This window comes from Hemiscyllium ocellatum, chromosome 5 (genome assembly GCF_020745735.1).
Source record: "Hemiscyllium ocellatum isolate sHemOce1 chromosome 5, sHemOce1.pat.X.cur, whole genome shotgun sequence".
In the NCBI taxonomy this organism is placed as follows: domain Eukaryota; kingdom Metazoa; phylum Chordata; class Chondrichthyes; order Orectolobiformes; family Hemiscylliidae; genus Hemiscyllium; species Hemiscyllium ocellatum.
The window spans coordinates 71,620,581-71,648,415 of record NC_083405.1 but is presented as its reverse complement, the minus strand read 5'-3'; the positions used below and the strand labels follow the sequence as shown (position 1 = coordinate 71,648,415).

The window sequence follows — 27,835 nt, the reverse complement described above, 5'->3', positions numbered from 1 at the left end:
TGCAACAGTTGTGGTGAGCACAGAGGTAACAGAGTTTTTATGGAGAGTAGATTTGAGACACTGGCTAGGAATATGTTGGAAGAGTCATTGTTGCTTTAAAACTTGACAAACGGTGCAAGTTCAGTAGTACTTGAGCTGAGACGTTGATCTTCCCAAAAGGAGGTTTCAGCTCATCCAAAGTAAGATGTAAGCAAAAATTTGGATAATTTATAAATAATTGAATAGTTATGGTTGGTGAAGTCATGCTTAGTTTTGTCAATATCCATGTGGAAACTCTGGTTATTTCCAGATCATGAAGGGACAACATGTAGCTGAGAGAAATAGGAGTGGTCAGATATAAAAAGGCTACGATTACATAAATATTGAAGCAGATGTGAATTTCCTTGCAGTGGGATGACAGTGAATAGGTTTGGAGGAGGATAGTGTTACAACCCTGTTAAAGGCATGTAAAAGGGGTATAGTCAGGGTATCATTCTGCAATTTTGAGCCATTTTAATATTATGGCAGAATAAAAAAAAAATTGCTTGGAGAAAAGGATTTTAAGGTGGAATGTGAGATAAGCATTATCCTTGAGGATATACGTTTTTGAAAAGAGGAAGTTAGCAGATTTGAAGAAGGGGGGAAAATGGTGTAAAGAGACCCAAATTTAAAATAGACAAAAAGAATTAAAAGTTTGTAACACTGGCTGTAAATGGTTTGAAGCCAGTGAACAATATTTGTAAGAGTTGGATGCTTTTGGCTTGCCAATTATTACTTATCCCTAGCAGGAGGTGAGGAACCTATCATAGAAACAAAAAGCGTCTGGTATACCTGGCATGCTAAATGATGCGTTTTAGAGTGAGCAATAATGCAAATATTTTAGCTGAATGATTTGAAGTACAGAGGTTTGTAAGGGGGACTGGGGAATGTAGAGGAATGTTCTGAGATAGGCTGGAAGTTAGTTACCATCTGTCTAAGAATGGGTCCATTACTTCTTATTCCATGCTTTGCGGTCCTCGTCATTCCTTGTCATGGCAGTAAGACTCTTCCGATTTAAATCTCACTTAAGCAATATGATGAGAGAAACCATGCATACGATGGTTTTCCATTGTCTTCCTTTATGCTTAAAGGCTTTACAAATCCTCTTTTCATAGGATTACTCACCTGTAAGTAGCATTTGATCCTTGAACTCCTAGCTCTCACAATTGAAAATTCGTTGATCATGCTGTTGACCATTTGCCTGTATCCCTCACTTGATCCATACCTGGACTGGGCTCAATTGTAAGATGGCAGGGATGACTACTCCCTACGGTCTGAAATGACCCTGTTACCTTAAGGCTGGAGTAATTAAAAGGGCAAAGGTGATAATAGGGCAAATAAAGAAAGCAAAATTAACATCAGGAAGATGAAACTGGTAATAGTAAAATCATTACAAATGAATGCTAATTGGGGGAAAGAAATTGAAGCAATGGTTATAATCTGAAATTCTTGAAACTGTGCAAGGTGCTGTAAAATGGTTTTTGGAACTTTTACCGGGCAAGTTATCATGTCTACAAGCACAAGATTTTCCTGAAGGACGTTATGATCGTGACTGCTTGTTTGTATATCACCAAGACTTCTTTCTATGTCAGATAAACATAAAGGTATACTATATTGTAAACAGCAAAAAAAAATCCACTTCCTAGGCTAAAGAAATTGGTGATATTTTGTAAAACTTCTTACTGAAATAAGTGTCACAAAAAAATCACCGAAGCTATCAATTCTCCTACTATAAATACGTTGACACGGAGGTCATGTAAAGCCATGACTTTGAGACTCTTTTATTTGACCCAAGTGAAGCGCACATTCCTTATGTGGCTTGTTAAATGCATTGAAGGATTTCAGCTCGGTGACTAAAATTTAGAACTTGCTATCTCAGGAAGTGATTTGATGCAAAGAGCTCAGAAGATTGCAAAAGGAAACCAGATGACAAAAGGAAATGGAAAGAGGCTGAGATTGGGGAGCTGGCATTAAGAAGATTTGTGTGGAATCTAAATACAGCACACTATAACTGAGCTTTCAATTAGTTATTTCTTTATTGTATATTCTATACAATTCTTGGACTGTAGGCAATACTACAGAACATTCCTTGGTGTCCAATCATGTTTGTTTGGAAAGTATTGGGATTCAGCCACATATTAGTGGACTGGAGCTGCATTCATCCAGACTAGGGAGCAGTGGCTGGTCTATTCCTTGAAGACTTGCTAGTTTGATTCTGAAATGTCAATAGCATTAATATAACTTTATTTGGTGTCAGGTCACAAAAATTACCAGACTTTTTCAATGCAATTTCACAACTTGCCATTCTTCAGTTGTTAGTCAAATGCCATAATCATTGTATAAGCTGTCTATATTTTTCATCTTACTGTAGAATAACAAATAACATTTTCTTGGGAGTGATTAAACTCCTTGATAATCAGGTTACCCAGTTATAGATTTAATTTTTATACTGCTACATGTTGTACTCTTCTTTTGATCTGCCCAGCTTGGTCTTATTCGGTGCTATAAAAAGGACCTCTCAGTGCTAATCATAAAATTCATGATTCAGGTTAAACTCAAAAGTCTTAATCTATCTTTTCTTTTTCAGATAACTAGCATCTACTACTTTAAATTAAAGCTTTCCACTTGCCAGATCTAATCTGAATAAACTGACCTGTTTCTAAAAATGGAGGAAAACTCTTTAAATGTTGTACAGACTGATTATTCGACGAAGCTATTTAAAAAGAAAAAAAACCCATAAACCTGTCCCTTATCTGCAAGGTTAATGAATAATCTGCTCTCTGGCCTTTGGTAAGACATAATTGGAGTATTCTGACTTCAAATAATCTGTTTGTGTGTACTCATCCAGGGCCTGCAAAAAGGAATTCCATCTGGTACTTTTCAAATTCCATAAAGCTTTTCAAATCAATTCACAGCCAATGATTTTTGGACTGTAATCAGTGTTGTTGTTAAAAGTAACATAACAGGAATTTGCACACAGCAAAATCCTATAGATGATAAATGAGATGTGTTTGGTGGTATTGGTTGAGGAATAAATCTTGGCCATGATACCAGAAACGAGCTGAAAATGTGTTGCTGGAAAAGTGCAGCAGGTCAGGCAGCATCCAAGGACCAGGAAATTCGACGTTTCGGGCATAAGCCCTTCATCAGGAATGAGGAAAGTGTATCCAGCAGGCTAAGATAAAAGGTAGGGAGGAGGGACTTGAGGGAGGGGCGATGGAGATGTGATAGGTGGAAGGAGGTCAAGGTGAGGGTGATAGGCCGGAGTGGGGTGGGGGCGGAGAGGTCAGGAAGAAGATTTTAGGTTAGGAAGGCGGTGCTGAGTTCGAGGGATTCGACTGAGACGAGGTGGGGGAAGGGGAAATGAGGAAACTGGAGAAATCTGAGTTCACCCTTTTGTGGTTGGAGGGTTCCCAGGCGGAAGATGAGGCGCTCTTCCTCCAACTGTCGTGTTGTTATGGTCTGGCGATGGAGGAGTCCAAGGACCAGCATGTCCTTGGTGGAGTAGGAGGGGGAGTTAAAGTGTTGAGCCACGGGGTGGTTGGGTTGGTTGGTTGGTCTGGGTGTCTCAGAGGTGTTCTCTGAAACGTTCCGCAAGTAGGCGGCCCGTCTCCCCAATATAGAGGAGGCCACATCGGGTGCAGCAGATGCAATAGATGATGTATGTGGAGGTGCAGGTGAATTTGTGGAAGGATCCCTTGGGGCCTTGGAGAGAAGTAAGGGAGGAGGTGTGGGCGCAAGTTTTGCATTTCTTGCGGTTGCAGGGGAAGGTGCCAGAAATGGAGGTTGGGTTGGTGGGGGGTGTGGACCTGACGAGAGATTCACGGAGGGAGTGGTCTTTTCGGAACACTGATAGAAATATATCCCTGGTGGTGGGGTCCATTTGGAGGTGGCGGAAATGACAGCGGATGATACGCTGTATTGGAGGTTGGTGGGGTGGTAGGTGAGAACCAGTGGGGTTCTGTCCTGGTGGCAGTTGGAGGGGCAGGGCTCAAGGGCGGAGGAGCGGGAAGTGGAGGAGATATGGTGGAGGGCATCATTGATAACGTCTGGTGGGAATCTGCGGTCCTTGAAAAAGGCCATCTGGGCTGTACGGTATTGGAACTGGTCCTCCTGGCAGCAGATGCAGCGGAGACGAAGGAATTGGGAATATGGGATGGCGTTTTTACAGGGGGCAGGGTGGGAGGAGGTGTAGTCCAGGTAGCTGTGGGAGTCAGTCGGTTTATAGTAGATGTCTGTGTTGATTCGGTCTCCTGAGATAGAAATGGAAAGGTCTAGGAAGGGGAAGGTGGAGTCTGAGACGGTCCAGGTGAATTTGAGGTTGGGGTGGAAGGTGTTGGTAAAGTGGATGAACTGTTCAACCTCCTCGTGGGAGCACGAGGCAGCGCCAATACAGTCATCGATGTAGCGGAGGAAAAGGTGGGGGGTGGTGCCAGTGTAGTTGCGGAAAATGGACTGTTCCACATATCCTACGAAGAGGCAGGCATAGCTGGGGCCCATGCAGGTGCCCATAGCAACTCCTTTGGTTTGGAGGAAGTGGGAGGATTGGAAAGAGAAGTTATTCAGGGTGAGGACCAGTTCAGTCAGTCGAAGGAGGGTGTCAGTGGAAGGGTACTGGTTGGTACGGCGGGAAAGGAAGAAGCAGAGGGCTTTGAGTTCTTCGTGATGGGGGACGGAGGTGTACAGGGACTGGATGTCCATGGTGAAGATAAGGCGTTGGGGACCGGGGAAGCGAAAATCCTGGAGGAGGTGGAGGGCGTGGGTGGTGTCCCGAACGTAGGTGGGGAGTTCTTGGACTAAGGGGGACAGGACCGTGTCGAGGTATTGGGAGATGAGTTCGGTGGGGCAGGAGCAGGCTGAGACAATGGGTCGCCGGGGCAGTCGGGTTTGTGGATTTTGGGCAAGAGGTAGAAACGGGCGGTGCGGGGTTGTGGGACTGAGGTTGGAGGCGGTGGATGGGAGATCCCCTGAGGTGATGAGGCTATGGATGGTCTGGGAGATGATGGTTTGGTGGTGGGAGGTGGGGTCATGGTCAAGGGGGCAGTAGGAGGAGGTGTCGGTGAGCTGGCGTTTGGCCTCAGCGGTATAAAGGTCGGTGCGCCAAACTACTACCGCGCCTCCCTTGTCTGCCGGTTTGATGTTTCAGGGTGAGGACAGTTCAGTCAGTCGAAGGAGGGTGTCAGTGGAAGGGTACTGGTTGGTTTCAGGGTGAGGACCAGTTCAGTCAGTTTCAGGGTGAGGATCAGTTCAGTCAGTTTCAGGGTGAGGACCTGATACCAGAAAAACCATTTGCTCTTTCAGCAGTACTGTGGGATAATTTTCCCCTCCATTGGAACAGTTTAGCATCTTATCTAAATCAGATAAGATGTTAAACCAGATGTGTTCGAGTCCAGGTTTGAGGTCTTCTGCTTAAGGTGATGATGCTCTAACTGAACTAAAGTTCCAGTGTAGGAAGAAAATACAAAAGTTACTGGCAATTCTAACATTAAAAACTGAAAAACATAAGAAATATTTCGCTGAAGAGGCAGCATCATTGGAGAAAGAAATTGTTAATACTTTATGGTAATGATCTTTTGCTAGAATTGGAGAAAAGTTAGAAACGTAATGGGTTTTAAGCAAAAGAAATTAGGGGGTTAAGGGTGCCGAGAACAAAAGGGAATGTCTGTAATAGATGAGAAACAATAAAAGACGACAATTTGCTGTGCAGCGTCTCTTGGATTGGCAATGAAGATAAGTTTAAAAACAAAAGATACATTCAGAACAGTTATGAATGGACGAATAATGAACACTTGCCTCCAAAAAAGCAAAAATAAAAGAAAACCAGGCTAAAGCTAAAACATACAAAAAACTAAAATAAAATAAGAGCAGAGAGAATGGTTGGAAAATGTTCAACTTATTGTTGAATCTCTAAGACCCTGCATTCGTGTTCAAATAACAATTGAAATTGGTGAGTGCTGAAAATAGCCTCTTTTGTTTAGCAACCGCAAGTTTGAGGTGGCAATAGAATCTTGAAATGCAGTTCTTATGCTTCTCTTTTTATACATAATTCTTACATATATTAAAGTTCCACTACTCTGGTGTTACATTGTTTTATCCATAGTACGTGACGGTTTGGAGAGCTCTGACTTGAGACAGGAGATGGGTTAAATCGTGCTAAATGCTGGATGCTACTCCTGATAGGATAAAGTGTATCTGTCTGGTCTGCTTGCATAATTAAGAGGTGTTAGTCCTTTTGCCTTTTTAACTTAGGTCAAGTATGTTTAACTAACCTTTACTATGTGCTCTAAATCAGTTAGAAATTGTACCTGTACTTAATAAAGGATATTAAACTGATTATCATAGCTGGGTTGTGAGATTTGTTTACTATTTGCCGGGAATGAGTTTCATTCATTCATGGAATTTCACGCAAATGCTGTTTTGACAGTTTCTTAAAGGGATAACAATCCAGTTAAAAGATATTTAACAAGTACGTACTAACTGGGGAAAATGTTTACTGTTCTAAAGTTGATTCAGGTCTGAGAGATGGTTGGTAAGGGCTAATTAATATTATAATCTTTAGTGGAGACTTGATGGGGATGGTATTGTTTACAATATTGGCACCTATTCAGAGGTATCTTTTGATGTAGAACTGGGCCTGTTGAGGGTTTAAGGTGAAAGGGATATTTTAATTTCAGTCTATATTCATAATTGTAGAAGATACAACTAAACATGGTTTTGGAAATGAATGAATGGAACAGTGTTATGGTATACAATAAGTTAATAAAGGGTTATGAATGAATGAACAGGAACTTGATATTAATGAATATAGCGAGCTGGTGAGTGAGTTAGTAAAGATAACCTAAAACATACACACTCACAATCGCAAGGTGTCCATTCAAAGCATTAAAGTACTGCTTTTCGATTGCAGTGACATTGTGGCTAGATCATTGATATTATTTTGAGGAGATTGTTTAAAATAAGTCTGAAAACCAAAGCACATTCTTGGTTTTCGGTTGGGTGATAAGACTAATCAAGAGTGTCAACCTCCCAACAGCTATGGAAATGTTGATCTGTTTGGTCTGTTTTCTCACTCCTTTGTTGACTCTTTTAAATTTGCTGACACCCTTGTAACTGTCACCAGAGAGGATAGTATTTCCCTAACTATCCCCCCTCTCATAAACTCCTTTTTATTTTATTTGCTCCATTTTAAATAAACTCAAACTATTAAGACCATTCTATCCCATATATCATTCTGGCCAATCTATTTCAAAGGCACAAAGAAAACGTAGCGGTAATATCACTGAACTAATAATCCAGAGGTGAAGGTTAATGCTGTCAAGAATTAGATTCAAATCCCACCATGGCAGCTGGATAAGGGGCTGAAAATTTAAATTGTTATGAAATCTGGAATTGAAAACTAGTGTAAGTGATAGTGACCATGAAATTGTCATAAATGATCATAAAACTTAGCTGATTCACTAATCTCCTTTTTAAGGAGAAGAAATCTTGCGATCCCCTGATCTTGCCTGGACGTGACAGCAGAGCCACAACAGTGTGGTTGACTTAGAGAGACTTGGACACTTGACAGACTTCTGAAATGGCTGCCTTAACCACTCAGTTCAACGACAGAAGCAAATACTGACCTTGCCTGTGATGCCCACATTTAATCAAATGATAAATAAAGACACAGCCAGTTTTTAAAAAATTACAAAGCATCCAAAGCCATAAATAATAGCGTAAGTCAACCTAGTATATGTATCTATATCATATGGCCCAATTTATAGATGTTGTTAGATATTTTGTATGTTTAACTCCATGAATTTGCATATTTAGGGAGCGATGTATTTTGCCCTCCAGGTGTCTCTGTTCAGTATACATTGAAGAGTCTTTCCATACCTTGTGTTTGCTGTCAAGATACATTGTCTCCACCAACATTAAATTGCATCATCCACATTTAATTGCACCTGTTAACCAGTAGATATGTTCCACCAGCTGTTTAATTTTCTATTTATCAAGAGTAAAATTGGACCAACCAATGACTGAGCAAGTACATTTGGCACATTGCTTAATGGAAGGTGTGCTGAAGAATATTTTGATGAATGGGAAAGATCAAGCAACCAAGAGAGGAATCAAATGTTTTCTAAGCTATCCTTTTATTCTCTGATATGAGATATGTATCCTGTCAGCTCATTCAACTGGTTGTTAAAGATTGCACTCATAAGTATGTGTGTGTTCTGGTGTCGTGGCCATCATGATCTCCTCAGTCAATACACAGCTGATAAACAATGCCTGCAGTATTTACCAATTCACTAATTATGTATGTTAAAGTAATCAGTTGTGTGCAGTTCTACAAGATATTGTGATATCTTAGAGGTGATAAAATGTGAATAACATTAATACAAAGCATTACAGTAAAAATTACATCTTAAATTTCTCAATGTAGAAAAACACCACATGTATTAATCTCAAAATCGAATATAAGTTTGTCTTTATTCATCTTCCACAAACCTTGCTGTGAAAGAAATGAAAAGCTACAGTATCATCTCGCCTGTAGTGACCTTCTGTTTAGTCACCACGTTGGTATTAGACTAACTGTTAACTTGCAGTTCCATTAGTTTTCCAGACAAGAATAGTGACTCTCTTGTTCACCATAATGGTCATACGATGGTACTTAATGCTTCTGGAGTGTTTCTAAAGCTATGATGCTTTTAATACAAGATGAATATCTTACAATTAGTTATTGAGCAATATGTATTGTCTCATCATTATTTATATTTTCATCTTTATGTGTAGTATATTGTGGCCTCGGGAAGTATTTTTGACCTCAGCCCTGAACTTTTACATTTGTGACCAAAGCTGCTCTCTTTGCGAACACCTCCATTGTATAAGTGGTTGTAGTTGTGCAATTGTATGAATATAATGAAAGACCTTCCTTTTTCAGCAATATTTATTGGAATGAGTTGCTTATCGGTTATTGTGTTCCTCCTGTTAGAAACAGCACTGTAGGTATTTCAGATCCGATAAATAGTTTGGCTTTTCCACCTGATGTAATGTGGTTTATTAAAGCTTTTTAAAATTACCTTCTGAATAAGTTTATGTAACTTCCTGTGACTTGTAGCAGTGTGACCTATCTAGTTTAGTTTGTAAATTCTTTTAAATTTCACTTTTGGGTCAACTTGTAAATATTTTGTGCACTCTGATTCATGTCTCCATTTACAAAAGAGAAAAAGTTGTCTGTCTTTTCTTCCATAGGATGGTGAAGATTTGATGGATGAGAGTGTATTGAAGTTTTATACCCAGCAATGGGAAGATTACAGGTTTTCTAGTAAGGTATTGAATGGAATCTGTGCCTACCTCAATCGACACTGGGTCCGTCGTGAATGTGATGAAGGACGTAAAGGAATTTATGAAATATATTCAGTAAGAAACTATTGTTTTTCATTTATAAGAGCTTATTATAACTGAATCAGTTGTATTTTTGCTTATCATGATCTAGTTGGAACCAAATATTTGACTATCTATGATTTTAAAATAAGTGGTAGTAATATTTTGGTGTTGCTTGGATTGTTATAAAAATTTAGTTACTTCATTAATCCATTCCTGAACATGGTTGATTCTGAATTGGTGCAGCAAAGCATTCTGTTGTATCAAACAAGTCGAGAACAAGACTCCTTTACTATCTTTTCAAGTGAGGATTAAAAGTTTGGTGTTGCTTCTGAATTCGAGACCCAACCAACAATGGGTCTGGTTGGGTTAACTCTTCAGAGGGTCAGTGTGGACCTGTTGGGCCGTTAAAAGCCTGTTTCCACACTGTAGGGATTCTATGACCTCTTTTTTGCACTGTGTGATTCTATGATCATAAGTAAAATGTGATATATTCAGAATAAACAGTGAGGAAGGAATGAAAAGGAAAAATACTGGTGGTTACTGTGATCACACGATCTAGATGCAGTAAGCGTTTGAATGTGTCAATAAACAAGACGTGGCATAAAGCATTTCTAGGTTATTCCTCTGTATAAAGTAATCCAGTGATTCAAATTCAAACTATCGGCTTTATTCTTACAGGGACTTTTCATGAAAGAAAATTTATACAAAGGAATAACCTAGAAATGCTTTATGCCATGTTAATTTCAGTTCAGACCACGTCTTGTTTATTGACACATTCAAATGCTTACGGCATCTAGATCGGGTGATCACAGTAACCATCAGTATTTTTCCTTTTCATTCCTTCCTCACTGTTTATTCTGAATATTTCACATTTTACACATGATCATAGAATCACACAGTGCAAAAGAGGTCATAGAATCCCTACAGCGTGAAAACAGGCTTTTCACGGCCCAACAGGTCCACACTGACGCTCTGAAAGAGTTAACCCAACCAAACCCATTCCCATACCCTATTATCTGAAATTTAAAGAACAAAGAAAATTTACAGCCCAGGAACAGGCCCTTTGGCCCTCTAAGCCTGAGCTGATCCAAATCTACTCTTTACACCTGTTGCCCAATTCCTAAGCATTTGTACCCTTTTGCTCCCCACCTACTCATGCATCTGTCCAGATGCATCTTAAATGAATCTACGTGTCTGCCTCTACTACCTCTGCTGGCAATGCGTTCCAGGAACCTACCACCCTCTGTGTAAAGTACTTGCTGTGTGTATCCCCCTTAAACTTTTCACCTGATATCTTGAAAGCGTGCTATCTCATTAGTGAATCCTTTACCCTGAGAAAAAGCTTATCTCTTATCTACCCTGTCTATACCCTTCATAATTTTGTAGACCTCAATCAGGTCCCCCCGCAGTGTGCTTTTTTCTAATGAAAACAAACCTAACCTATTCAACCTCTCTTCGTAGCTAGCACCTTACATACCAGCAACATCCTCGTAAACCTTCTCTGCACCCTCTCCAAATCTTCCACATCCTTTTGGTCATATGGCGACCAGAACTGTACACAATACTCTAAATGAGGCTGAACCAACACTGTGTACAATTTTACCATGACCTGTCAGCTCTTATACTTAATACCCCTTCCGAAGAAGACAAGCATACCATATGCCGCCTTGACCACACTATCCACCTGTGTAGCAACCCTCAGGGTACACTGAACCTGAATTCCCAGATCTCTCTGCTCATCAACTTTTCCTAAGGCTCCTTCCATTCACAGTGTAATTTGCTCTAGAATTAGACTTCCCAAAATGCATCACCTTTCATTTGCCTGGTCACTTCGTCAAAGAACCCTGCCACTGCACCTACACATCCCTCAATGCTGTGGGCAATTTAGCCTGGCCAATTCACGTAACCTGCACATCTTTGGATTGTGGGAGGAAACCTATGCAGACGAGAATGTGCAAACTCCACACAGACAGTCGCCCAAGGCTGGAATTGTACCTGGGTCACTGGCGCTGAGACAGCAGTGCTAACCACTGAGCCACCATGCCACCCCAGGTCCTTCAGTTCATAGAGTATGTACCACCACAACTACACTAAATCTGCACTTATCCTACTTTCCAGCACTGGGCCCATAGCCTTGAATGGTGTGATACTTCAAGTGTTCATCCAAGTATATCTTAAAGATTGGGTTACCTACTTTAACTGCATTCCAGACTTCTCCACCCTCTGTCTGAAAATCTGTTTACCCAAATGCTCTCCTATGCCTCCTGTCCTTTGTAAACGTGTGTTCCCTTGTCATTGACCCTTTAAGGGGAACAGCTGCTTTCTATCAACATTCTCCGTGTCCTTTATAGTCTTATACACTTCTATTGGATCCCCCATCAATTTTCTTTGATCCAAAGAAAACAGCCTTAGCTTATGCAAACTTTCTTCAGAGCTGAAGTGTTCAATCCTAGGCAATATCCTATCGAATCTCCTCTACACTCCCGTCAGAGTAATCACATCTTTCCTACATGACCTTAGCTACATTCACGTATTTCAGCCCCTTTGGAAAAATAGATGCAAAGGATTCATTAACCTCACCACAACTTTGTTGATACTAAGCGGCCGAACTCTTCATGTAATTACCCTCTTACTTTTGGATTTTCCTTGATATTACTTTCCATTTTCTTCCTGCTGCCAGTTTGCTTTCCTAATTTCATCTCTTCACTTTTCTTCACTTGTTTTTCTATTATACTGTTGTGCTTTTGCTAACTGAGGTGAGCTTTTTGTTTTCCTTCCCTTATCCTACTGTATGTTTATCTATGGCCCTACCTTTCTTTTACACATGGATACTTGGAATTCACTTTTTGTAAAGTAGGTTATACTGCTGGTGGTGGAATACAGCCATTAATCATAAGCCACCTGAGTTGTACATATGATAAAATATTAAGATTATTGTTTTATCAAAACAAGCTCTTCATTTAGTTCTGAACAGTAAAATTTGAATGATAACTTAGTTTTATTTAATGTTATTTAATTGAAAACACCCAAAGCAATTGAAATATAATAGTTCAAGCAAGAAATGGCTTAATAAAGATTTGACTCTTCTCAGAGACATAGTAAAATTTAAAATCTGACCAATCCATTCAAACAATTTGATTGTTACTGTAGACAGTAAAAAAAGGAATATACTGACCTGAGGAAGTTGTTCAACAGAGATTCCCTGGCCTGATTCCTGGGATGAAGGACTTGACTTATCAAGAGAAGCTAAACAAATTAAAGCCTTTTTTCATTAGAGTTTCAAAGAATGAGGGGTGATCATATTGAAACAAGATTCTGAGGGGGCATGACAAGTAAGATGTTTCCACTAGTGGGGGGAGTCTTGAATTAGTGGATATAGTTCCAGAAAAAAAGGGACTAATTTAAAATGGATGTAAAGGAATTACTTCTAGAGGATAGTGAAACTCTGGGATTCTGTACCCTAGAGAATTGATGTGGAGGAGCTGATGTTGGACAGGGGTGGACAAAGTTAAAAATATCACAACACCAGGTTATTGTTTAGCAGATTTATTTGTAAGCTCTAGATTTTGGAGCACTGCTCCTTCATCAGGTAGCTGTGGAGCAGAATTGTAAGAAACAGAATTTATTTAAATCTTATTAAACGGTAGGACAGGCTTAAGGATGAATGGCGTCCTTCTAACCCTGTTTCTTAAATTCTTATCAAAGAATAATTAAAATGCCAATGCTGACTTTATATCTGTGCTAAAATTTGAATTGCAGCACTGTTTATTCTCATCCAATAATTGAGCTCGTTAAATGCTGAAGTTTAAATGCCTAGGTCTGGTTCTCCTGAAATAAGGCAAGTAGCGTGTGTTCTCCTTCTACTATGACAAGGGAATGGCATTGATGGTGTGACACTTTGCCCTTCACTTGTGGTAGTGGCTGCCCATGATTATGTGTTACTGATAATGCTACACTGGCTGAGGTGTCATGCAAAGGTGGAATAAAGTCTCAATGGAATTGAACTGTCAGTGGGGGGTGAGCTCTTGTTGGAGCTGAGCTGTTAAGTGTGAACTATCAAGACGACTGCGAATAATGATCACGAAACTACTGATTTGACATAGAAGTATGGTAGGCCCTTTAGGAAAGAAAATCTAACTTCCCTATCCACTTTTGTGACCATTATTCTTTAGCAATGTGGTTCGCTATTTAGTTCTCTCTGAAATGGTGTAGCAGAAAAAGCTGAGTAACAGTAAAGCTGAACGTACTGGGCACGGAACTAGGTGTGAGAAATTACAAAGACACTCTTATTTAGACTTGTATTTCGATGGTTGGACTGCATTTTTTTTTACTAAAGTTTATTTGTAAATGTTTCTGTGTTATTCGCTGTAACACTAAATCGTAATAACCAGTAATTTCCCAGTTTCCATTATGTTCTGTCATAATTTAACCAATCTCTGCTGGGCCAGTAGTTCATTTTAAAGGTGTAAGTACTTGTAAAATCCTTGCTAGCATTTGGACACTTGTGCTGTACTTGGGTGAGCTGTTCCACAGACCTGTATTGTCACTCACTTCATCATAACTTAGAACCAATATCCAAGACATCACCATCAATGTATTGAATATGTTCTGTCCCATTAACAGGAAAATCAGCAGAGAGAGTGGCACAGTTAGCAGAAAAACAAAAACAGAAATTACTGGAAAAGTTAAGCAGGTCTGGTAGCATCTTTAGAGAGACAGAAGAACTAATATTTCAAATCCAATGACTTTCTTCACAACTTATAGTTGGTATTACTCTACCAACTGAGAATCCTCTACGTTGACTCTAGAACCCCCAAAGTCTCATGGCCTAAGGTCAGATATGGGCTAGGAATCTTCTTGCTGATTGCCACCTACCATTCTCCCTCACCTGATACAATTAGTTCTTGCCCATGTTTTAAAACTATTTGGTAATGGCATAGAGAGTAACCAGGCACAGAATGTACATTTAGTGCGAGACTATAGTGCCTGTCACCAAGAGTGGCTTAGGAGCACGATTACTGACACAGGTGGCCGATTCCAGAAGGACATTATCTAAAACGCTAGGTTTGTAGCAGGTGATGAGAAAACTAAAGAGGGGAAACCTATTTGCTCTCATGCTCCACATTCTTCTTGTTGCATCTGGAATGAGTGCAGCTGTAACAACCCTGGAAGCTTAAATACTCAAGGACAAAACGGCTTGTTTGCTTGGCACTCCATAAACTACCTTCAACATTCACTACCTTCACTACTACTGCACAGTGGCAGTAGGAGTATACCATCTAAAAAGATGCAATGCCGCAATTTATCTAAAGTTCTTTAGCATGTTCCAAATTGTTATCTCTACTACCTAGAAGGACAAGGGCAACATGGGAATACCATCATCTGCAAGATACCCCAAATCATTTCATTTGTCTTTCTAATAATTTGCAGAACTTGCATATAACTTTGTCCCGATCATCAACTTGTGTATCTCTGTACGTGAGTTATGCACACACTCTTATTTCAATAATATGCTGCTTTTCTCCTCTTCCTATCAAAGATGCCAAGTTTACATTTACACACCTTTTTTGACTGTCATTATGACAATGTTTACAACTTAGCTTCATGTCATCAACAAATTTAGCATTTGATCCCTTCACCCAAATGAAAATAGTTGAGATCCCAGTACTGTTTCCTGTGGCATCCAATTTTCCATTTGCCAACCCAGAAATAATCCATTCATTCCTACTTTTTTCAACCTCATCTTAGCTGACTAATCCTCTCTCCATTCAAAAATACTACCACTTGTACCATGATATCTTACCTTGTTTAATAATACTTGTAGAGGTTTTTCAAATGCCTTCTGGAAATTTGCACTTGCCAAATCTGCAGATTCATTATAATCCATATTACTTTTTTAAAAAAGAAACTCCATTAAATTAGTCAAACCCAGTTTCCCTTTCGCAAAATCACGTTGATTCTACGTGATCACGTTTGTGATTTTCCAAGTGCACTGCTGTAACTTCCATAACAATAGATTACAACATTTTCTCTATTTCTGATTTTAAGGTAACTACTCTGTAGTTGCCTGTTTTCTGTCTACATTCTTTACTGAATAGAGTTCTATTGCTATTTTTCCATTTAGATGTGACCTTTTCAGAGTCTAGGAAATTTTGGATAATTCTAAGTAATTTGCCTATAACTTCAAAGGCCTTTTTTTAAAGAGACTTTAGGATGAAGACTTTAGAATTTGTCAACCTTTCATTGTTTTTAACTCCTTTGTCCTTTCATCTTATGATTTTAATTGGTTTTGACTTACTTGTATCCTCTATGGTACAAATGCATAAAATCTGTTCATTTTACCCACCATCTTTAATTCCCAAAATACAGTCTCTACACAGAATCAGTGCTAAATTTTCTCTTTTCCTTTCTTAATATCTGAAGCAATCCTTAAATGTTTTTACATTTCTACCATTTTTCTCTAGTTTTCTCATTGTTCCCTCTCTTTTGGTATTCTTTGCTACTTTTTAATGTTCCGACTGTCTTCTTTTGATCCAACACTAATCTTCACAGAATTGATCATTTTTTTCTTTCATTATAACACTATCTTTTAAATTCTTTAGTTCACCCCAGAAGATCTTCCTTTCCCCTTGACTCTTTCTCTTTCTTGTAGGAATGTTTCTTTGCTAAGTGTTATGAAATTTAAAATGGAGTCTTAATTTATTACCGTCACCTTGTCAATACACCTGATTCATTGACAGAACATATGCAAGCACAAATGTATCGCATCAAGTAATTACCTTTTTGACAGTAATATGTGATATTACCCTGATGCCATAGTGAAATTGGACCCAACCTACACATAAGATATATATACCGGCAGAATATTTAAGTAACAAAGAGTAGACATTAATTTGTCATGGAATTTTATATTACAGGAGGTCAGTTGCCTTACTGTACCTGCATGCTGCTTCCATTCCTGAAGCCTTTGCCAATAAGTCTCGTGAGATTTAATTTTTTAAATATCATTTGGAATCTATTGTGAAACTGCCACTTTTGCTGGTGGCCATGCCATATCTTCCTAATTCTCTCAATTTTTAAAAAGATGAAGTAAATTGAGTTAAATCTAATTGATTTTAATTTGAATTAATGTTCTCTCTTTATTAACTTGTGACCAAGGGAAATAAAGAGCAAAATTTGATAGAATTTCTAGTAAACATGATTTAAACATCCTTCGATCTAATGGGAAAACTCAAATTTTCAACTCCGACCTCATTCCTGATATTATTGTGAATCTGAGCCTATCTGAAGAATGTAAAAGTTTGAGAGCTTTTTGTTTATAAAATTGATATTTTATGTTTCTAAAACTTTCAAAAAATGTTAAATATACCAGTTTATTTATTTTTGAACATTTACAGAACATTTACCATTTGGAAAGCCACTTATTTGTCAGCAATCATTGCTTCAAACTTTTTTTTATACCTTGCAGCTTGCTTTGGTGACATGGCGGGATTGCTTATTTAGACCTTTAAATAAACAGGCAAGTATCTTATAGCTATTTACTTTTTTAAAATTGTGCAAAGATGTACTGATTAAGCTTTTTTATGTGCCTTAAATGTAAATTTATTTCAAAATTTAAATACCTAATGAAACTAATATAGTTGTTTCTGTTTAACACTGATTTGCATTTTTACAACCATATAACTATTTATTGCAAAACTCTTGCTGCTGCAAAACTGAATTTTGCCTTGACCACTGGGCTACAAATGGAAATTGAGCTGTTTTCTGGAGAAAGAGGCCCAGCAAATGTCACTTGAAGATGCAAAGGGAGCCTCAACTACAACCTTTGAAACAGAGGAGAAGCAACTCAAAATAGGCTGCACTGTGATTTCTTGTGACTGCGAAGATAACAAAGGGTTGATGACCCTCTGCTCAACAGCAAGCTGGCCCTTGGAGATTAGGTCCAAACTACAGAAGCATTTTGTTTTTATTCCTTTTTGGAAGGATGTGTGAAGATGAGTCATAAAAGCCAGTTTCAATATCCTGGAGTTTGCTATTTTGACTGACTTATGTGTTAATAGATTAAGTTATCCATTTGTAGTAGCCTGGGTTCAAGCAGTAGTGTGCTGTGATGGCCATAGCAAAGGAGTGATTTGGAGAATTGTTCTGTCTGGAAGGAAAAAGGAATCTCACTTCTCGTACTTGAAATCAGCTAGCTAGCATGACAGATAAAAGGAAACGGGATAGCAAAAGGGCCATCGTCCCAAATGCTGAAATTCGGTCCATGGTTGACAGAAATAAACAACTGACTCTCAACCAATGTGCAAAACCAAACATCTTAAAGTTAACTGTTTAGGTACGTTTGTCAATGTTGTGGTTGTAACCAATGTAACTACAACAGCAACAGCTGCAATGTTCAGATGTCTGCTGCTTGAACAATTGAAAGATCCTTTTTTGAAACGTCTTAACCTTTTGGACTCACCTCTTATTTCTAAGCTCTGTGTGTTGCATTCCCAGTTTTTCTCACATTTAATAATAAACTCATTCTTTGTTAACTCACAAAAGCCTGGTTAAATTGGCTCCTAATTAGATCTGGGAGAAATGTATCAACAAGGGATCTAATTTTAAATTTACTTTGTGTGACCAACAGAAGTGGAGGTGAATAAAGAAGGAGAACTAGTTCATCCCTCTCACCCGGGAGCTTAGTGATTTGGGGTATTTCATCCAGAACTGTAGGAGATTGGTAAACTTTGCTCAAGGTCTTAGTGGAACAACCTTTGCCTGCCAGATGAGAGTACTGAACTAGAGTTGTCCACTTTGCTATTAGAGACTGATCTGCCATTTACTGATATTACTGAGTTGTGGCTTGACTTTCCTTATGTTCCACTTAAGGTTATTCTTCGTAATGGTTTATGAGATTTTAAAAATTTATGTAGGTGAACCTCTGAGTCTAATTGAACTTGGCATTATTTTTAGATTTTAACTATTTGGAAAGTACCCAGTTCTCTCCTTTTTAGGGCACAGATGGATGATTTCCTGTTTTTCTTCATTAAGTTTGCAATTGACTTTTCCTGTGTGTTTACAACCCTGACATTGGGACTAAATATGGGTCTGAAGTCTGCTGAAGCAATGTTATATAAATAATACCTAAATGAATCCTCCATTATTGCCATCCAAATAAGGATGGCAGGTGAACCAGGGAAGTGAAAGACCCTGTAAGAAGGTTTATAACAGTGTCTGTAGGGAAGAGCCGTCAAGAGAAGTGAGTGCTGATAGAGAAGAGGAAGACCTAGGAGTGCACCTACATGTAGGTAGAGAGAAAGATATCAGAGTACTGTAAGGAGCTTTGGTGTGGAGAGTTGACTCCTCAGGTGTTCTATTCTCACTACTTTGCTTTGTCCATTGCTGTATATTTTGCTTATTTTGAATCTGATATTCAACATTAATTTTCTGGGGGTTACAAGCATGCTCCATCTCTACCTCAACTGTAACTACTGATGCAAAGTAATCATCCAACTTTTACGCATGTCCTGATTTTCATTGATATTATCATCAGTACCAGTTTTAACAGACCTACATTACTACTGACCACACCTCTCATCCCTAATACAATACTACTGCTTTTGATAATTTTAAAATCCTTTGAAAATTATTTTCATATTCCCACTTTTAACTCTTGTTACCCCTTACTGTTCTGCATCTTTTCCAGTTGCTGGGACCTGTGCTTTTTCTATTTTTTGTATGTTTCTTCTTTAGAAATTTATGTTATCTCTTACCTCAGTTTTGCATGCTGCATTTCTTTTTGTAGATTCCTTGATCCTTAAGAATATGAACTCATTTGTTTTACATTTTTAATTTCTGAAAACCCCCTGTTGATCTCTTGTTTTATCAGATTCAGCCAAATCAATTACTTCATGGAAAAGGTGCATGCACATACACGTGATAAACAGTTTGAGTTTGCATCTATTACTTTTGAGTTCAGCTTTACATTAAATAAATTTGGTAAACACACTGAGCATGGACTAGTCCTTGGACTCATTGGCATTATGTTTTAATTTCAGTTTGGTTCTTAGTTCTCAGCTGTGCAGCTGGTTTGAGCTAAGGATGACGACTGAAACTTGGGTGTATTTCTAGTTGCTGAACACTGACCCTGGCTGCTCAGGCCACCATAATCAAATGGCCCACAAAACCTTTTACAGTAAATAGTTAACTGAAGAATTGTTGGTATACATGCATCACCAAAATACAATTATTTTTCCTATCAGGTTACAAATGCAGTTTTGAAGCTGATTGAAAAGGAGAGAAACGGTGAAACCATCAATACCAGACTGATCAGCGGTGTGGTTCAGTCATATGGTAATCTTAAAGTTCTTGGGCTTTCTTAAATTTATTACGCTGATACTTGTGGTAACATGTGTCAGCAGAATCTTCTATGTAAAAACCTATCAAGCTGGATGTTTTTGTTCATTGCATTTATTTTATTCACAGTGGAACTTGGACTGAATGAAGATGATGCTTTTGCAAAGGGACCCACGTTAACGGTGTATAAAGAATCGTTTGAGTCACAATTTTTGGCTGACACAGAGAGGTTTTATACAAGGGAGAGCACTGAATTTTTGCAACAAAATCCTGTAACAGAATATATGAAAAAGGTAAATTACTGCAGGTTATGTGGAAGTATATGTAGTCTTATCAGTTACTAAGCAGGACATTTGCAAGCACCTGCAGCCTTCAGTACGTAGAGAACATTTTTTTTTAATTCGTCCTCCTATTAGTTGCACCCGTACATTTTACATCATTATATCTCTTGCTCCTTGTTGCCCTTTTTCTGTATGCTTTTCTTCCATATTTCTCTTTTCCCTTTTCATATTACTGTGTACAATTTTTCAGCTGACAGAGCATTTTTGCAAGTTGCTATCATTTATAAATATCCTTGAGAATGACCATATACTCTTCTGCAGGCAGAGGCTCGGCTTCTGGAAGAACAACGTCGTGTACAAGTTTATCTTCATGAAAGTACACAGGATGAGCTGGCTCGTAAATGTGAACAAGTACTTATTGAAAAACATTTAGAGATTTTTCATACAGAGTTCCAGAACTTATTAGATGCTGATAAAAATGAAGGTAATACTCTTATTTATAAATGTGAGGGGCATCAATACTGCCGAATGGAAAGCCATTTCTCCTTGGTGTCCAAGCATATATTTGAACAGGTAGCATGAAGCCAAATTCTACAGATTAATAAATTTGGAGGATTTGTGCTTAAGGCAAAACTTCAATCTTAGTTTCCAGCTTCTTTCGTCATAGTAGTCTATGGTTCACAAGCTACATGTTCGTGACAGCTGTACAGTTATAGAAACATAGAAAAATACAGCGCAGTACAGGCCCTTTGGCCCTTGATGTTGCGCCAACCCAAGCCCACTATCCTCCATATGCCTATCCAATGCCCGTTTAAATGCCCATAAAGAGGGAGAGTCCACCACTGCTACTGGCAGGGCATTCCATGAACACACGACTCGCTGAGTAAAGAATCTACCCCTAACATCTGTCCTATACCTACCTCCCCTTAATTTAAAGCTATGACCCCTCGTAATAGCTGACTCCATACATGGAAAAAGGGTCTCGTTGTCAATCCTATCTAAACCCCTAATCATCTTGTACACCTCTATCAAGTCACCCCTAAACCTTCTTTTCTCCAATGAAAACAGCCCCAAGTGCCTCAGCCTTTCCTCATACGATCTTCCTACCATACCAGGCAACATCCTGGTAAACCTCCTCTGCACCCGTTCCAGTGCCTCCACATCCTTCCTATAGTATGGCGACAAAAACTGCACACAGTACTCCAGATGCGGCTGCACCAGAGTCTTATACAACTGCAACATGACTCCGGAACCCAATTCCTCTACCAATAAAAAGCCAGTACGCCATATGCCTTCTTCACAACACTATTTACCTGGGTGGCAATTTCAGACATCTGTGTACATGGACACCAAGATCCCTCTGCTCACCACACTACCAAGTATCCGACTATTAGCCCAGTCCTCCATCTTCTTGTTACTCTTACCAAAGTGAATCACTTCACACTTAGCTACATTGAACTCCATTTGCCACATTTCCGCCCAGCTCTGCAGCTTATCTATATCCCGCTGTAACCTGCCATATCCTTCCTCACTGTCAACAACTCCACCAACTTTCGTATCTGCAAACTTGCTCACCCAACCTTCTAGCCCCTCCTCCAGGTCATTTATAAAAATGACAAACTTCACTGGTCCCAAAACAGATCCTTGCGGAACACTGCTAGTAACTGCACTCCAAGATGAACCTTTACCATCAACTACTACCCTCTGTCTTCTTCCAGCCAGCCAATTCCTAATCCAAACCTCTAACGCACCCTCAATGCCATACCTCCGTATTTTTTGCAGTAGCCTACCATGGGGAACCTTATCAAATGCCTTACTAAAATCCATATACACCACATCTATCGCTTTACCCTCGTCCACCTCCTTAATCACCTTCTCAAAGAATTCAATAAGGTTTGTGAGGCACGACCTGCCCTTCACAAAACCATGTTGACTATCCTTGATCACATTATTCCTATCCAGATGTTCATAAATCCTATCCCTTAAAATTCTCTCTAAGACTTTGCCCACAACAGAAGTGAGACTCACCGATCTATAGTTACTAAGGTTATCCCTACTCCCCTTCTTGAACAAGGGAACCACATTTGCTATCCTCCAGTCTTCTGGCACTATTCCTGTAGACAACAAGGACATAAAAATCAAGGCCAATGGCTCTGCACTCTCCTCCCTTGCTCCCCAGAGAATCCTAGGATAAATGCCATCAGACCCAGGGGGCTTATCTATTTTCACCCTTTTCCCTACATACCTCAAAGCCATCCAATCTAATTAATTGTGACACAATGTCCTGTTCCTGAGTGAATACTGACGAAAAGTATTCATTCAGTGTCTCTCCAATCTCTTCAGCCTCCACGCACAACTTCCCACTACAATCCTTGGCTGGACCTATTCCTACCCTAGTCATTCTTTTATTCCTGACATACCTATAGAAAGCCTTTGGGTTTTCCCTAATCCTACCAACCAAGGACTTTTCAAGTCCCCTCCTTGCTGTTCTTACCTCTCTCTTTAGATCCTTCCTGGCTACCTTTATAACTCTCAATCGCCCCAATTGAACCTTTCACGCCTCCTCTTTACATAAGCTGCCCTCTTCCCTTTAACAAGGGATTCCAATTCCTTATTAAACCACGGCTCCCTCACACGACCCTTTCCTCCCTGCCTGACAGGTACATACTTATCAAGGACACTCAATAGCTGCTCCTTGAACAAGCTCCACATATCGATTGCACCCTTCCCTTGAAGCCTGCTTTTCCAAGCCATGCACCCTAAGTCCTGCCTCACCGCATCATAATTTCTCTGCCCCCAGCTATAACTCTTGCCCTGCAGTGCACACTTATCCCTCTCCATCTCTAAAGTAAAAGTCACCGAATTGTGGTCACTGTCCCCAAAGTACTCACCTACCTCCAATTCTAACACCTGGCCTGGTTCGTTACCCAGAACCAAATCCAGTATGGCCTCACCTCTTGTTGGCCTGTCTACATATTGTGTCAGGAAACTCTCCTGCACACATTGAACAAATACCGACCCATCTAACGTACTTGAAGTATAGCTTTCCCAGTCAATATCTGGAAAGTTAAAGGCCCCCATAACAACCACCCTATTACTTTCACTCTTCTCCTGAATCATCCTCGCAATCCTTTCTTCTACGTCTCTAGGACTATTAGGAGGCCTGTAGAAAACTCCTAACAGGGTGACCTCACCTTTCCTATTTCTAACGTCAGCCCAAACTACCTCAGATGGCGAGTCTTCATCCATCGTCCTTTCCACTGCTGTAAAAGTATCTTTGACAAGCAATGCCACACCTCCCCCTCTTTTACCCCCACATCTGACCCTACTGAAACATTTAAACCCTGGAACCTGCAACAGCTATTCCTGTCCCTGTTCTACCCATGTCTCCGTAATAGCCACAACATCGAAATCCCAGGTACCAACCCATGCTGCAAGTTCACCTACCTTATTTCGTATACTTCTCGCATTGAAGTATACACACTTCAAGCCACCTTCCTGTTTACAGGCACCCTCCTTCGAGATTGATGCCATATTCCTAACTCCCTACACTCCAGGTCCTGCACCCTAAAGCTACAGTCCAGGTTCCCATGCCCCTGCAGAGTTAGTTTAAACCCCCCCCCAAAGAGCACTAGCAAACCTCCCCCCAAGGATACTGGTGCCCCTCAGGTTCAGGTGTAGACCATCCTGTTTAGAGGTCCCACCTTCCCCAGAAAGAACCCCAGTTATCCAGATACTGGAATCCCTCCCTCCTGCACCATCCCTGTAGCCACGCATTTAACTGTTCTCTCTCCCTATTCCTCGACTCTCTATCACATGGCACGGGTAACAAACCAGAGACAACAACTCTGTTTGTTCTAACTCTGAGCTTCCAACCTAGCTCCCTGAAAGCCTGCCTAACATCCTCATCCCTCTTCCTACCTATGTCGTTGGTGCCAATGTGGACCACGACTTCGGGCTGCTCCCCCTCCCCCTTAAGGACCCGGAAAACACGATCAGAGACATCACGTACCCTTGCACCTGGGAGGCAACATACCAATCGTGAGTCTCTGTCGCCCCCGCAAAACCGCCTATCTGTGCCCCGGACTATCGAGTCCCCAATAACTATTGTTCTGCTCTTCTCCACCCTTCCCTTCTGAGCAACAGGGACAGGCTCCGTGCCAGAGGGATGATCCCCATTGCTTACCCCCGGTAAGTCTTTCTGACCCCCCCCCCCCCCCCACCCCCCACCCCACAAGTATCCAAAACAGTATGCTTGTTCTTGAGGGGAACGACTGCAGAGGGTCCCTGCACTGGCTGCTTCCTCCCAGTCCCCCTCACTGTCACCCATCTGTCTGCAATCTTTGAAGTTACTACTTCCCTAAAGCTCCGATCTATGACCTCCCCTGTCTCCCGAATAATCCTAAGTTTATCCAACTCCAGCTCCAGTTCCCTAACACGGTCTTGGAGATTAATTAGATTATTAGTCAGAGGTGACAAACTGCTAACTATTAAGAGCAAGGGATAAGTCAGGTCCTTGGAACCTTTGCTTATATAAACATAGGAAGGTTTTGCTATCATATGCCTAGATATAATGGAGTCTAGTTGTGCAGAATGCTGAACTTGTAGTATTTGCTAAGTGAGGCAAGTGGTGCTTTTCTGTTCCCTCTGTCTAAAAAAAAAGACATCTTGAGAGAGGAGTTTGGGGATTAGAAACCCTTAGAGCTCAAATCTGGAATATTATTTAAAACCAGTGGCTTAAAGAAGACACTGAACAAAACAGAAACTAGTGTTTTTTTTTTGCTTGCATGATAGGGGCTAATTTGGCTGGGGATATACATTGTTTTCTGCAACCAAGCATCAGAGTTTTAAAGACTGTGTTACCCCTGAAGTATCAGAGTTAAACACCTCTTGAATTGGAAAGGAACTTGCAACGGCAGGAGACATATCCAGTTGTGATTCATGTAGAGTACCAATGATGTATTTAAGACTAACAACACGTCCTGTTGAGGGAGGATGGGAGTATTATGCCTAAATTTCAAAGCAGAATTGCAAAGACTTGAGCAAAGCTGGGACCAGCATCTTGACGAGTTATATTGTGAGGCTTGTAGAGAGGGCTTTGAATAAATAATGGATGATGAGGTATTGTTTTGAGGGGAGATTTAGAAAGTCAGCGATAAAGAACAGTACAATAATTCAGGTTTGGTGATTAGGAAAAATGATGACAAGGATAGGACAGAGTACGCAAATTTGATAGTGTCTCAGTGCATGTGGTAAGGGTTGGTGCAAAAAGGCAAAAGGACTTTGCATTTGTGATAAGATGAATGAATTGATAGTACAAATTTTAAATAAGTGGATATATGAAATGATACTTACTTAGATCTGGTTGCAAAGTGGACCAAGTTGGGAACTGAATATTCAAGGGTATTTAACACTTTGGAAAGCTTGCAAAAAGAGAAAAGGAAGTGAGTAGGGCAGATAATAAAAGATGAGATCAATTAGGTTGTGAGACATTATTTGACGGGACAGATCAAGTTGTTGAATAAGTTTAACTGGAGATAAGAAATAAGGAGATGAAGTCGCTGGTGGAAGTTGTTTATAGATATCTCTAATCACTTTATTCAGATATAATATGTCACCTCTAGAGTAGGTGGGACTTGAACCTAGTCCTTCTGGGTAGTGGTATGCCAGAAGAACTCCCATCAAAGTGGTTTATCCACATGTTTACAAGACAGATTATAAATAAAAAAAAACAGGAGCTTGTTAAGGAAGATCTTGCAGTAATCGTAGCTGGTTTTATTCTTGTTGTTTGGACAAGTCAGATTGAAAACTTTTTGCTTTTCGAATGAGCTTATCAAGTGTATTTGGGACAGTTTCCCAAAGAGACAATGGAGTAGGCTATTTTAATGATGTCCACAACAACAAATCCTCTAGGTAAAAATGGTCAAATAATAATCAAAAGCAGCTTCAATTTAAAGGTGTGATAGTTCCATTTTTAAAGTATGAAAACACAATTAATTGCAGTTGGCAGAAAATATGTTAAAAGATGGGATGTATAGAGAAGCAGTGGTAGACACTTAAGGAGCTGTTTCATAACACTTCAAAAATGCATTCCATTAGGAACGAAGGGATGGGACTTAATCGTGGCGATTGTTTCCTAACATTACCTTGGCAATTAGGGAAATGATGTATATTGTCTACCTGATTGTGATGTGCAAAATACGCCCTTTTGCTGCTCCTGTTTCTCCATAAATGGAGCCGAGGCTATCTGCAGTCACTTCTTTGCCTTTGCTCCTGCATGGCTCGTGCCCAATAATATTAGGTCTGATTTTAGCCCTTAGATGACCTCTGCCCTTGGATTTAAAGTGTCAGTGTATGCTTCTTAAATTGCAATTTTCTGAATTACTTCTATCCTCTTGTGGAAGGATCTACACAAAGGCACACTTCACTGCTCAGAGATCTGATGACCAGTCGTCATTGCTTGCTACTGAGCATGCTACAGTATTTGAGAAATCTTGGTGTCCTGACACATGAATTCTCGTACAGGTGCAGCAAGTAATTAGGAACATAGATGGGATCTGAGGTTCATAAACAGGCTTTTGAGTACAAAACGAGGGATGTTGTGCCGCATCTTTATTAAGCTCTAGTTAGGTTACAACGCAAATTGTCTCCTCGTCTCCACACTTTAAAAATGGAGACTTACTAGAATGACCCCTGAATAGAGAAATCCAATCAAAATGTTAGTTTGGAGAGATTGGAATTGTTTTCTTTAGGGTAAAGCTGTTTGAGGGGCAATTTGTTAAAGATGTAAAAAGTAATGACAGATATATTTGAGGTCAACAAAGAAGCATTGTTCTCTTTAACTGATGGTTCAGTGATTGGGTCACCGATTTAAGATTTTGGACCAGAGATACAGAGAGGTGTGAGGAAAAGATTTTTATGCAGGAAGTAGTTGTCGTGAGAATGGGATGCCAACGAGGATGGTGGAAGTGACAATGATCAATTATTTCAAAAGGAAATTGTTCGGAGGTTGTGGAAATTAAAGTTGCAGTACTAGAGAGCTGGATTGGGAATAGGATTGATTGGATTATCCTGCAGATGGTTGGTTTGGACCAGCAGAAATAATTGGCCGTCTCCTGAATTAGTATAACCTAGTAACAGCATTGAGGATTTCAATTATGTAGTGTGATTGAGCCCTTTTGTAATTGATGCTTTCACTTCAGTTGAAAAGCAAATGCTGATGAAAAATGTAATTGCACGCTATTAAACTGAGAGAAGCAGCACTATGGAGAGTGCAATGTCCCATTGTAGATTGCAGAGAAAGGTTTGGGGTGAAGTACTGAAGGAATCTGTAGTTGAGGCTTGCAAAAGCAATAATCTGTTTAAAATCACAATGGCCAATTAGTTAGAGATGGCCATGCTTTGAGATCAAGATGTAGAATTAGTTTGGGTGAAGATGAGGCATCATAGAGAGAAAAAAAAGTCTCTCGTGGGAACAGTGTGCAGGCCCCTGTACAGGTCCCGTGATCACAAGGTATACAAGAATAGATGTTGGGTACCTGTGATCTAGGAGTGGCAATAATCTTCGTTGACTTAAATGCAAATCCAAAAAAATCAAATTGATTGAAGTAGCCTGAGTGAGGAGTTCATAGAAAGTTTCTCAGAGCAGCATGTTTTGAAACTGACCAGACAGCAGGTCATTATTAGGCTTGGTATTCTGTAGTGTGTAGAATGACCTCAGATTAGAACCATCTCTAGTTTACAGCAAGCAGTTACCATAATGAGATTTGAATTTTGCATCCAGTTTGAAAGAGAGAAGATAAAGGATAACTCTAATACAGTACATTAATATT

At 39.8% G+C, this 27,835-nt stretch overlaps 1 protein-coding gene across 1 annotated transcript in view; it reads left to right on the top strand.

The window, feature by feature from the left end:
* Positions 1 to 27,835, top strand: part of LOC132815738 (cullin-1) — a 131,994-nt gene that overhangs the window by 54,435 nt on the left and 49,724 nt on the right. The window contains exons 4-8 of the mRNA XM_060824852.1: positions 9,250 to 9,417; positions 16,853 to 16,903; positions 19,629 to 19,719; positions 19,852 to 20,015; positions 20,325 to 20,487. Coding sequence (XP_060680835.1) covers positions 9,250 to 9,417; positions 16,853 to 16,903; positions 19,629 to 19,719; positions 19,852 to 20,015; positions 20,325 to 20,487 — 637 coding nt within the window. The remainder of the gene's footprint in view (positions 1 to 9,249; positions 9,418 to 16,852; positions 16,904 to 19,628; positions 19,720 to 19,851; positions 20,016 to 20,324; positions 20,488 to 27,835) is intronic.